The 13,341-nt window shown below is 41.7% G+C and overlaps 1 protein-coding gene across 1 annotated transcript in view; it reads right to left on the bottom strand.

Moving 5' to 3' along the window:
* FBN2 (fibrillin 2) overlaps positions 1-13,341 on the bottom strand; it is a 285,838-nt gene that overhangs the window by 81,093 nt on the left and 191,404 nt on the right. The window contains exons 21-26 of the mRNA XM_033181363.1: positions 12,603-12,740; positions 11,675-11,725; positions 11,067-11,192; positions 7,058-7,285; positions 6,041-6,166; positions 595-723 (exon numbers count right to left, since the gene is read on the bottom strand). Coding sequence (XP_033037254.1) covers positions 595-723; positions 6,041-6,166; positions 7,058-7,285; positions 11,067-11,192; positions 11,675-11,725; positions 12,603-12,740 — 798 coding nt within the window. The remainder of the gene's footprint in view (positions 1-594; positions 724-6,040; positions 6,167-7,057; positions 7,286-11,066; positions 11,193-11,674; positions 11,726-12,602; positions 12,741-13,341) is intronic.

Below are 13,341 nucleotides of genomic sequence, written 5' to 3'. Positions count from 1 at the left end.
ATAAATAATATTTGCTTTATATCACCCCAGACTCATGATATATTGTTGTCAGTTATTCTGGTGTCTATAACACTAATCAGAGTGAAGGAAAATCTTAGATTTATAACCTACTATATCCTATGAGGTTAAGTCCTATATTGTACTGAAAATTAAACAGTGGGCTAAAAGGTTGGGAATACCAAAAGGGTTTGTAAGAGTACACAAATAAGAGCAATAACCTGGGATGGGCATGACTGACTACAAATCTTGGGGCCACCACATGATGCCATGCATTTTAAATGAGTCCCACCTAAGTAACTAGTCTGTGTGATTTTAGATTCTATGAATAAACAGGATCCCATCTGAATATCTCATTGCCATGAAGGTGCCAAGAGGCTGGGGCTCCCTAAGAGCTGTCCAGGAGCGCATTTCCTGTCTGACATTTAAATCTCTTCTCTCTCTCACCACATCTGACATTTAAATCTTGCCTCTCTCTCACCAAAGATCCTGGCCACGCATGCCGTTCACAGCCCAAAGATAAGCAAAGGTCATGCACAGGAATGAGTCTGTGCTAGCATGGCTCCAACCTGGCGAGGAAGAGCTCACGGTGCTTACCCATGCAGTTCTTCATCATCATGAACCCGCTTTCATAGCCTTCGAAGCACTCGCACTCAAAGCTGCCTGGTGTATTTACGCAGATTCCACTGCCACAGAGGTCAGGAGAAATCCTGCACTCGTCGATGTCTAATTCACAGGGTTTAAAAGAAATTTAAAAATTGAATGAGACAGACTTGGCCTTCCACGTGAAGGTGCTGCACGCTTGAAATGTTGGGGAAATTGGTGGCTAACAGTACAAGGGTATATATTTTGAGTAGATCCAGATAGAAGGGCCTAGGGCCTGAGGCACATTCCTTTCCCCAACTGCCAAAACTGTCACACCAACAGGCAAGTGGTGCCTTTTCACCTGCAAAAATTCTGATTTGTGGATTTCTTTTGGTGGCTTAGAAATAGTAACAGAAGAGGGGGTCATGGTAGCTCATGCCTGTAATCTCAGCACTTGGGGAAGCCCAGGCAGGAGGATTGCTTGAGGCCAGGAGTTTGAGACCAGCCTGGGCAATGCAGGGAGATCCCAGCTCTTAAAAAAAAAAAAAAAAAAAATTATTGGGGAGGCTGAGGTGGGAGGACTGCTTGAGCTCAAGAGGTGAAGGCTACAGTGAGCTATGATGTATGATGTGCTACTGCACTCCAGCCTGGGTGACAGAGACACAACCTGTCTCAAAAAAGAAAAAGAAAAAGAAAGAAATGTTAACAGAAGGATGAACCCTGCAACTGTGGTATGGGCTGAATGAGGCAGGTGGTAAATGAGGCAGCCGGGCCCCCATGACCTCAGGTGTGATTGGAAGACAGTGCTGGTCTACTCCACTAGCCCATGCCACCCCAGGCTGGAGTGTGTGAAGGCAGGGCCCCCGTCTCTGTGCAGGAGGGACTGGCAGACCCCAGAGAGATAGGCAGCCACAATGGACCAACACTGAGTCAGAAAGCACAGATAGGGCAGGGCCATGGTGTGTGCCCCAATTTGTGTTTTTGTGTCATATTCAGATGTAAAGAGCTTATCGATTTAGTAAGCCCTTTGGTGACATGAGCTGTCACCATCGTGTGAGGACTGTGTGGGTGAGTTTGTCTTCTCTTTTTATATATTACAGTAAATAATCGTCAGCATCTATACTCTGAAATACAGGGTTCTCTGAGAAATCTCCTACGCTTATAACGAAGATTTTTAATAGAGAAGTCATGTCTATATAAAATACGTTTAAGAAAACATGGCCTATTTACAAACCTTTTAGTTCAAAAATCAAAAGTGTTTAATCTAAAAATCTGTCACTAGGGAAAAATGTTCCACCACGATCTCTTTATTTTGATGAATTTAATTTTGAAGTTTTAAAATCACAGGATTTAGTGCATAATTTGTGCATGTTCTCTTGAGAGGGGGGTCTCAGTCTTTGCTTTCTGCCAGCTTTTACTTAGTTTTTCTGTATTTATTTCTCCAATTACAAGAGCCTTTATTTATTTCCCTCGTTACTGGCCATGAGAAAAAAATGTAAATACTTCCTTTTAAACAAACATCTTAACAGAATTCATTGATTCAATTAAGTAGCTAACAATATGTCTATTGATTTCCTTTCTATCTACCAGTATCTAGGAACTGGTATTAAGAGCCATATGAGGAATGTGTTCTAGGGTGGAAAAGGGACAATCTCTGGCTAATGTGATGTAGTGGGAGTTTCATAGTATAAATAGTATGGATTCTAGAACCAGATACCTGGCTACAAATCCCAGTCTGTCATCTACTGAGAACAGGGCCTTGGGAAAATCATTTAGTCTCTCTGTGCCTCAATTTCCTTATTTGTCATAGAATCTACTTCATAGAATTAAATGAATATTTGTTAAGTGCTGAGAACAGTGTCTGTCTCATGGAAAGTGCATGTTCTCTCTCTGTCTCTCTCTCTCTGTTTATATAAACTTCTCTGCTCTGCCAAGACTTGGTAATTTGGAGGGTGTGGGCTTTTGAATAGGTTCTTGAAGGTTGTACAGAAATGCTAGCTTTAAAGATACAGAATAAATAGGCAAGAGATGAAGCGCACCAGTGAAGAGAAAGGAAGCATTTCAGGGAGCAGTAAGCCACAGACTGGCTGGACTGGAGAGGCTGACAATGAGTGTGGGTACAGGAGGGACCCATAGGATCACTAAAAGCCCGCAGCACGGGAGGAGACTGGACTTTCCTGCTGTGAAGTTGACAGCCAACAATTTTCCACAGAACTTCACATTATATCTGGATCAATGCAGCCCTGTCAACGTGTTAGAGACATTAAGCAACTTGACTAATTTCACAACAAAGGAAGAGGTGCGGTCAGGACTGGAAGAACCCCGAATTTCTTTATCCAGGACCAGGACTGCCTATACCAGTGGAAGTTGTTCAGTGGGAAGTTACACAATCCAGCCCTGCTTGGATGGTTAACCTGGTGGTTGTGGCAGTGAAGGATTTGACTGTGGGGACTTAACAGGTTGGGAGATCCTGAAGGAGTCTGTGATATAGTAGATACTGTGACATGTCACCCAGGTCCCTCTTCAGGAAAGAAGGACTTACTCCCCCGCCCCATCAGCTATTGGCAGTGTTGCTGGCAGAAAGCCCTCAGATGTCCACTATCCTAAGAGGACCTCTTTCCCGCTTCCCTGGGTAGCTGTATCCCAAGACTGGTCTTGCAGGTACCTAAGTGCATGGCTTCCATGCCCTACTCAAGGCAACTCTGATGGACTGTTCCAGTTCCAGAACTCCCAGTGGCATGGGCTAAGGACTTCAGTGGGGCTGCATCACAGCCCAGTTTCTTTCTCTGCCGACTTCTGCTTTCCTCTCTTCCCTTCCTCATTGTTCATCCCAAGAGCAAGCCCCAGTAAACTTCCTGAATGCTCATCTCTGCCTTGGAGTCTGTTTCCTGAGGAGCTTAACCTGTCTCAGTCTAGAAGAAATATCACAGGCACTTGAAATAGCCGGTTTGACAAAAGAATTTGCATAACTTTTTTACTTTGGGAGACAGAGATGTCAAAATTCAATTGGGGTCTTCAATCCTGTTCAAAATTATACTCCTAATGCATACAGGGAAGTCCCTAGTAGGAGAAAGTACAGGGTAGGGGGAGGAACAAAGAAAGACCAAAACAAAGACAAACTTTCCAGACAGGAAGTTATAAATGTGGGAGTGAAACTCAGGAAGAACAGAGAGAGTTAGAGACAGGATCTGGGATTCAGCTCAGCAGAGGCCATCCCTGAAGTCATGATGGCAGATGAAACTCTGAGAGGCAGAAGAATGCTGAGTAGAGGACTCTGGCAACACCCAAGGATGGGAAAGGCAAGAATAATCTGTAAAGGTTAGAGAAGAAACGTCATCAAGATAGAAGGATGATCAAAACCGGAAAATACCGCAGAAACTAAGAGAAAAGAAAATCTCAAGGAGAGATTTGGCAAGCAGAGAGGTCTAGGAGAGATGTTTTAACACTACAAAGATGTTTTGCAAGAGTAGATGACTATACGTGTATGTGTCTGGGTGACAGAGGGCAAAAGTCAAAATTACAAAACAAATGGCTGGTTGAAAGAGGGGGTGAGACCTAACAGCAGGAAAACGGAATGGCAGCTTGCGAGAAAACAAGGGCTGAGGAGATATTTTGAACCTGTGTGTAAGTTGAGGAATAGGGAGCAGAGAAGAGGAGGAGATGCTAGCAAGAGGAGAGAGGAGTGAACCTGCTGAGAAAACCCAGAGCAGGAGCTGGGAAGGAGGGAAAAGAGGAGGTAACCCCAAATCCAGGTAGAGCATTACCCCTCATTCTCTGTCACTGGAGGAGAGGGAGTGGGGGATAAAGGAGACTTTTTTCTTTTTTTCTTTTTTGAGATTGAATTTTGCTCTTGCTGCCCAGGTTGGAGTACAATGGTGCGATCTCGGCTCACCACAACCTCCGTCTCCTGGGTTTAAGCGATCCTGCTGCCTCAGCCTCCCGAGTAGCTGGGATTACAGGCAACCACCACCACACCCGGCTAATTTTGTATTTTTAGTAGAGATGGGGTTTCTCCATGTTGGTAAGGCTTGTCTCAAACTCCCGACCTCAGGTGATCCACCCGCCTCGGCCTCCCAAAGTACTGGGATTACAGGTGTGAGCCACTGTGCTCAGTGGGATAAAGGAGATTTTATCACTAGAGAGGAGGCTGTGTGAGAAGGATGCAGGCAATCAGATTTATTCTCAACGAAGGAGAACAGGAATGGATGGGGGCAGGTTGTATATGAGAGGGCATGTAAGCCAGGGAAGAGGTTTAGATGCAGCACTGAGAGAAACTCAGAAAGTGATGAATGGAGGTGAACATGAGTGTTGCCAAGCAGCTTCGAGGACTGGGAAGAGAATGTAGGAATCTCAGGCAGCGCTCCTCAGACTCTCCCAGCAAAGGGCAGCAGCCAGAGAGGAGAAAACAGAGGTAAGGGGATGAAGCTCTGGAGACAGGGCTTGAGCAGACTTCAAGGCAGCAGGACTTCAGAAGGCCAGATGGACAGTTGTGAAAAGCTCAGAGATAGCCTCAGCTGAACAGGCACAGGAAGGAGCCAGGAAAGACACTGCTGTAAGGTCAGGAAGAAGGAGCAGGCAGGAGCGAGGGCGATAAGGGGAAATCCCACAAAGAATACGAACAAAGACAGTGCTAAAAACGAGATCCTGAAGCACAGCTCAAGCATCTGGAACAACATGGTATATACTAATAGAAAAAGTTAGAACTTCTCATCTTTTTAAAAGAGAATGTTATGGGTATGGATGGTGACTGAAGTCTAATATTAAGATACCTGTTCACAGATGAGGAAAAGAAGTCATAACTTGTATGTCACAAACCTTAAAATCTTTACGAGAACACTACTCAATTTTATATAATTCTTGTGGATTTAATGACTATATTTCTTTAGTCATCATATATTTTGAAAATCATTATTTGTATGCTGTAATATAAATATAAAACAAAGAGCATTTTCATGCTATTTTGCAGTTCTCTCACGAGTTTATCTGGAGAACTGGTTTACGTGTAGGGAAAAGAAACAAAAATAAAAATTTACAGAGCTGGATGCAGTGGCTCAAGCCTGTAATCACAACACTTGGGGAGGCCAAGGCAGGAGGATCACTTGAAGCCAGGAGTTTGAGACCAGCCTGGGAAGCAAAGTGAGTCCCCATCTCTTTAAAAAAACAACAACAACAATAAAAAAACTTTTTAATCAGCTGTGCATGATGATGCACACCTGTGCTCCCAGTTGCGCGGGTGGACTGCTTGAACACCGGAGTTTGAGGTTTCAGTGAGCCATGACCACGTCTCTGCACTCCAGCCTGGGTGACTAAGTGAGACCTTTTCTCTATAAAAAATTAATAAATAAATAAAAATTTTTATGTTCTCAATGAGAGGATGAGCTTTTTAGGCTGGTACTTTCAAACAGAGTAAAGGAAAGACAGACAGAGTTTATCAAATAAAACAGCAGAACCATCTTACCTGTGCAATTTCTTTCCTCCATGTCTAGAGCAAAGCCATTATTGCAACGGCACTTGAAGCTTCCAATTGTATTTCTGCACTTCCCATAGGTGCACATCCCAGGAAATGCTTTGCATTCATTGATGTCTAAAAGCAGAATAAAGCCAGAATGTAGAGCTGGTTGATATAAATGATTAGGTCCATCACTTTAAGTTAAAAATCTGTCATGGACAACAGTAATGCACCAAGTGAAAAACAGGGCTACTAAATGTTTCAGTGATCACACTGCTAGCACACACAGGAACCTTCAATATAGTGAAAAAGATCATATATATATATATATATATATATATACACACACACACACACATACACACACATTATTATTATTTTTTTTGAGACAGAGTTTCACTCTTGTTGCCCAGGCTGGAGCACAATGGCACGATCTCGGCTCACTGAAACCTCCACCTCCCAGGTTCAATCGATTCTCCTGCCTCAGCCTCCCGAGTAGCTGAGATTACAGGTGCGTGACACCACACCCAGCTAATTTTTGTATTTTTAGCAGAGAATGGGTTTCACCATGTTGATCAGGCTGGTCTTGAACTCCTGACCTCAGGTGATCCACTCACCTTGGTCTCCCAAAGTGCTGGCATTATAGGCGTGAGCCACCACACCCGGCCAAAGATCCTATATGCTTAAGAAAGAGTTCTGATCCCTTTATTTCTCACTACTTGTTTTATAAAGATAAGTGGGGATAGGTAACTCCTTGCTATAGATGTAGCTATCAGGGCGACATCTCAGGTTGAAGAGGAACAAAGGGTAGAAGAGCAAGATAAGCAATCTGTTTTATTTCTTTACTTCAATGCCCTCTTATAGAGGGGATTTATACTCTTGGGACAGAACATAGGTCACAAAACGTAAGTTTAACTGAGAAAATAAAGTGGGAAGTTAAATGTTTAAAGCAAAACCAATTCTCAGAAAATGTGGAAGGCTTCCTGTTGGTGAAGAAGGACCAAGGTGCTGGCCGCAGGCAGTTACCTTTGTAAAATGGACGCCCAGTAAGAACATCCCCTCGGTTAGCAAAGCCAGCCCCGCGGGGGCACAGCATCTCATATTCCTTGGTGCCAGGTTTGGGGCACTCTTCACACTCGGTGCCCCAAGCCGCCCCGACAGCACAGCAGCAGGCATCCATGCGGAACTTTCCAGGAACGGGGTGAATGCATTCATCTTCATCCCACTTCAAGTAACACTGCTCCATGCGGATATCTACACCGAGAGTGAAATCACAGGGTGAGAATGAGCTGAAACACCCATCGAACAGTCACATGTCAAGCGTCTGCTCAGCACCAGGCATCACGCAAGGCCCTTGCGGTGTACTGGTGGGCAAGACACAGTCCCTGACCTCCTGGCATGGACTCCACAATGACAGTAATTTAAGGAGAACAAAGGTGAGACCCTCTTCAGTCTTTCTTAATTCTCACAAGAAACCCTCAGGAAGAAAAGGTCCTCTCGTGACATGACTACTTCATGTTTTGATTCCTTTTTTGTACTGTTCACTTTAGAAAAAGTAAGATCATTTTAATGATAATCTTTCCTGTTCAAAGAATTGCTTCAGGTGCCTTTTAAGCAGCCCTGTCAGATCCCGTTCATAAACAGTTAATGATCGGGTATAATCTATTTGCCAATTTGTTACAACTATTAAAATCACTACAAAAGAAAGAAGTGTTATAATATTATTGCATTTAAGGTATTTTTGTTTGTTTGTTTGTTTTTTCTCCTGCCAAATTTACCTTTTTGCATCATGGTTTTTCCCTGGATTATGTGTAAGGGGTCAATTATTTATTTAAATGTCACATTTTCCCTCCAACTTCAAAACAGAACAGCATTTCAGTGCTTAGCCTGTGCTAGCCAGGACCTTAGAATATGTATAAACAGTCACCTACATCTAAAAGTAGAGTAGACCAGCATGGTCTATAAATAACATGTTCATCTGTTAGCAAATAGATTTATTTTCAAATCATAGTAAAGCACTTGGCTGTTTAATTACAAATATGGATAATGAGTTTGGAAAAGTTTCCTTAATCAAATAACATTTCTTTGATAAGAACATTTTAAGACATTAAATCCTTTCCAGAGGCTGAAAACTGTTTAATGGAGGAAGGAGATCCCTGATGGAAATGTACACATAAAAATTAATGTTTACTACTGTAGTTACTGTCAATACTGATTCTTTCAACTTCTAAACCAAAGGTAACATCAACTTTAGTAACTGCCTTTAACCTAGAATTTCACAGAGTTACATTTCTGAATACTGGAATTAAAAAGTCCTATTTTTTTTTGAGATGGAGTCTCGCTCCGTTGCCCAGACTGGGCGTGGCATGGTAGCTCATGCCTATAATTTCAGCACTTTGGGAGACTGAGGCGGCTGGATCACCTGAGGTCAGGAGTTCTACATGAGCCTGGTCAACACGACAAAACCCCGTCTCTACTAAAAATACAAAAATTAGCTGGGCATGGTGCCAGGCGCCTGTAATCCCAGGTACTTGAGAAAAAGTACTATTTTTAAAGAAAAAATAATTGTGGTAAATTTTTATTTTGATTCAGCAGACTGAATGTAGAGATCCACAGATGGCGATTCTGTCTTACAGATCTACATTAACACAAACCAAAAAGCCACATGCTTTGCCAGTGTGAAGTGTGATAGTAATCCAGAGTCTCATTATCACAGGGCTCCGAGGGGCTAGTCTCCTTATAGCTGGCTCCATCCCATAATGTCAGCAGGTAAGTAAGAATCTTTCCAAGATGTGAAAGTTTTATATAAGTACAGTTGGCCTAAGAACTCTGGCCTGAGTCACACTGTGAGGTTACTGAAGGAACCTGCTCAAGAAGCCCAAGACAAACTAAAAATGTACCATTTCAAAGCTCATTGGAATAAACTGGGGTGAGAGGGGAAAGGCATTTAAACTATGCATGTAAAAACTTATAATAGCTAGGAAGAGTAATCCTTTCTTTAATACTGAGACCTCTATAAATGTTAATATCAGGAATTAAAAAGCACACTACTGAGAACTCTATGAATGTTTATATCAGGAATTAAAAGTCAGCACACTGGCCACAATAAGGCCTCTCAATGCTGCGACTGTCCTTGCATGGAAATTAAAATATCAATTTGGAAACCTTTGGATGGTCCATGTTCTCTGCAGTTTGCTGCAGTCCCCACTGCTTCCTGTTGTCGCCTCACTCACGGGTATCTTACATGCTTGGCTCCTGCAAGCATCTGAGTTTGGGATGCCTGATTCACATGAGGTTCTGTCAAAGCATTTACCACAACTTTAGTTCTCAGAATACTTTACATTTTCATGTGCCAGTTGTTTCCTGAAACTTTCTCACATCCCCAGACAGAATTAATTAATGTAGCATAATTCAAGCAGTGACAAAAGCATTGAAGCAAAGTACAGGGATGAAGAATCCAATATATTATCTTAGAATATTAAAAAATGCTTTAATTTTGTTTTCTTTTTTCTCTGAGATGGAGCCTTACTCCGTCGCCCAGGCTGGAGTGCAGTGGTGCGACCTCGGCTCATTGCAACCTCCGCCTCCCAGGTTCAAGCGATTCTCCTGCTTCAGTCCCTCGAGTAGCTGGGATTACAGGCATGAACCAGCATGCCCAGCTAATTTTTATATTTTTAGTAGAGATGGGGTTTCTCCATGTTGGCCAGGCTGACCTCGAATGCCTGATCTCAGGTGATCAACCTGTCTCAGCTTCCCAAAGTACACTCCCAGTCACAATTTTGAACAATGTTATTGAAACTTTATTTTGCCTAATAATAATTTACAATCAGTGATATATCTTCATATATTACAGTATTTTGTTATAGAAGATAACTTGATTTCATTAGTCATTTGACTGTATTATATTATTATTTTGTCATTTTCTTTTTTTAAAATTTTGTTAGTTTTGGGGGAATATTTTGTCATTTTCAAATGATATTTATTTCTAAACATTGTAGATCACTTAAAGATAATTTTTAAAATACTTAAAAATCTGAAAGAAATTTTCTTATTTTTGTACTTTGGATATTATGTTTTCTAAATAATTTTGTATGATTTTACAGTAATGCTTTCAACCCAGATTTAAATGTGCTATCAAAATTCAGTTAAAAATGAAATCTGTTTTAATTATAATAACTAAACTGTATGGTATTGCAAACTTTTTTCTTACCAGTAAATTTTAAACATCACTGAGATATTTAAATACTTTAAAGATCATTGCATATAACACCACTATTAGTTATGCTTTGTCTACATGCCTGATTTCAAATACAAATCTATGTAAAGTCCTTTTATAAACTAAAAATTTACTGTTCCGTAGCTTATTGGGGAAAAAAAATCTCTAGGTAAATGAAAAATTGTTACATACAATGAAAATTAATAGAAATGTATTTTTCAATCATGAAATTCAAGTTCAGTCAACCATGACACTAATAAAGAAAAAGGTCAAATCACCATTCCTATAATACTATGTTGAAAGAAAGAGATTCATCACTACAGATCTTTAAAAAATAAAGTATTAAGAAAATGTAAACTCTAATAGCAGTAAAGGAAGGACCAGGATTATTGAATGTTTTTAAGCAGAAGCAACGTATCTTTGCCGATGACTTTACCCATTGTATTCAGAGTGTAGCTGCAATGAGCTGACAGATATATACTTTTAAAATCCTAGTCTCCAACTTTCCTTCTGTGTTCAACATATCCTTACTCTCATTAACTCAGTGTGAAAGACTGAACCTGCCTTAATTATCTGGTTAAAGAAATGGAAGATTTTGAGATAGATTTTTGAGCAGTACCAACTTTTGGCATGAAACAGAAACAATTTCACTTAAATACATTTCACTTTTAAAACAGCATCTAGTGATTTCTCCCTAAATATCTCATTTAAAGTAAGTTTTCTCAAGTACAAACTCTGTGGTGTTGGACTAGCCACTGCTTAAAGAAGGAAATTCATGGCTTGTTTTACACATAGAATACATGAGGGCGTGAATCTTACCCAAACACACACGGCCGGTCCCATCCAACGTAAGGCCTTCAGGGCACTCGCAATGAAAAGATCCCTTACTGTTGACACAGCGTCCATTTGGACAAACGCCAGGGAACACCTCACACTCATTAACATCTGCAGGGAAATGGAGCCAGCAGAGGAATAAAGATGTTACAAACAGAAAAAGCAGGTGTGGTCCTACTTCATGTATAGCATTTTCAATCCACATTCAACACAACGTGGATTACTACTTGAGTTAAACAGAAATATTCCACAACCCAGCCACCCGCTTTCCTAGGCACCAGCTATGCAAATGACCACAGCCTTGTCTCTCCATGAAAGACAGCCCAGACATGTGCCTTTGCCAGCTGTTCTGGGCCTTAAAGTCTAGCGATGTATTCATGAAATTTACACAACTCCATAAAGAGGAGAAATGGGAAACTCTAAGCTGTTTCCTAAGAGAATTATGCTAAAGCACTTGTTGATTACATTGAGTATTTTTATTGAAATGTCAAGGTTTCTGAAAATGATAAACATCTCCAAAATTTGAGAGTGAATGTTAATTTTATGTACTGCTCTAAAGATGTATAGTATCTTCCAAGGAAGGATACTCTCACCTTCACATGTAACACCTTTAATCCTGGCAAGCCCTCTTGGGCAAGCTGTATCTGTAAGAACAACAGGACAAATTTTACTTCATTATAGAATAAAATACAACCATGTTATGCTCAAGAAGAAATATAATGGAATCAAAATGGAACTAAATACAAACTGCAAGGCGGGGTCTTAGGGTCCAAGGACATCACTGTCCCCACTTCATTCAGTAGGGCACATGACTTTCTCTGGTACCTCCATCAGTATTGGCCTGTATTGAGATTCTCATAATTTTTCCTACAATTTCTTTTTGTTGTCACATTGACAACTGAGTTAAAAGTAAACAGGTCAGGCGCGGTGGCTCAAGTCTGTAACCCCAGCACTTTGGGAGGCCGAGATGGGTGGATTACTTGAGGTCAGGAGTTGGAGATCAGTCTGGCCAACATGGTGAAAGCCCATCTCTACTAAAAATACAAAAATTAGCCGGGCGTGGTGGCGGGCATCTTTAGTCCCAGCTACTCGGGAGGCTGAGGTAGGAGAATCGTTTGAAACTGGGAGGTGGAGGTTGCAGTGAGCCGAGGTCACGCCACCGCACACTAGCCTGGTGACAGAGCGAGAGTCCGTCTCAAAAAAAAAAAAAAAAAAAGTAAGCAAAAGATTTGAGGAAAACAGCCACCACACAAACAAGGATACTGGAGGATACAGTCATCTAGCAGATTCTAGCTGATTCCTTTCCATGAATAAAATATTTAGAAGGCCTGCTTATGTACCAGGATAAACCAAATACACATTTTAAGAGGTAAAAAACATTAGCCAGCAAAGATAACATTTTAGCAAAGGTAAATGATCTCAGGTCTTCTTCACTAAGGAACTACATAGTGAAAGATGTGTCCTAGCGGCAGGAGAAGCTTTCCAAGGAGAAGTCGAGAAGCCCCCCAGTCAGGCTCCTACCTAGTTCACACCGCTCACAAGGGCTCCCCCAGGCAGCTCCGAGGGTGGCACAGCATTCAGATTTCAGAGTGGCTCCATTAATATTCACCTCACAGCGGCTGTCCTGGATGTTGAGCCAACAGGTCCCCTTCAGGCTGTCTGAAAAGGAACAGGAAAGGTTGGGGAGCTCTTACCTCTGATGAAAATAGAATTCATCTGTGTATACGAAAAGGCATTTGTTACAGTATTCTAAAAAAGAAGGGCCAGGCAAAGTGGCTCACGCCTGTAATCCCAGCATGTTGGGAGGCTGAGGCAGAAGGATCACTTGAGCCCAGGAGTTCAAGATCAGCCTGGGAAAATAGCAAGACCCCATCTCCACCAGAAAGAAAAGAAAAGAAAAAAAAAGGATACTTTAAAAGTTTTAATAGCGGGGCCGGGCGCAGTGGCTCACGCCTGTAATCCCAACACTTTGGGAGGCCGAGATGGATGAATCACCTGAGGTCAGAAGTTCAAGACCAGCCTGGTCAACATGGTGAAACCCCGTCTCTACTAAATACACAAATATTAGCCGGGCGTGGTGGCAGGCGTCTGTAATTCCAGCTACTCAGGAGGCTGAGGCAGGAGAATCGCTTGAACCTGGGAAGTGGAGGTTGCAGTGAGCCGAGAGAGTGCCATTGCACTCCAACCCGGGCAACAAGAGAGAAACTTTGTCTCAAAAAAAAAAAAAAAAACTTTAAATAGCATATCCTTTGAAAACACT

Source organism: Trachypithecus francoisi, unplaced genomic scaffold, assembly GCF_009764315.1.
Source record: "Trachypithecus francoisi isolate TF-2019V2 unplaced genomic scaffold, Tfra_2.0 Lachesis_group2, whole genome shotgun sequence".
NCBI classification, from domain to species: Eukaryota; Metazoa; Chordata; class Mammalia; order Primates; family Cercopithecidae; genus Trachypithecus; species Trachypithecus francoisi.
The sequence above is the reverse complement of the archived record's forward strand: the minus strand, read 5'-3'. Positions and strand labels throughout refer to the sequence as shown.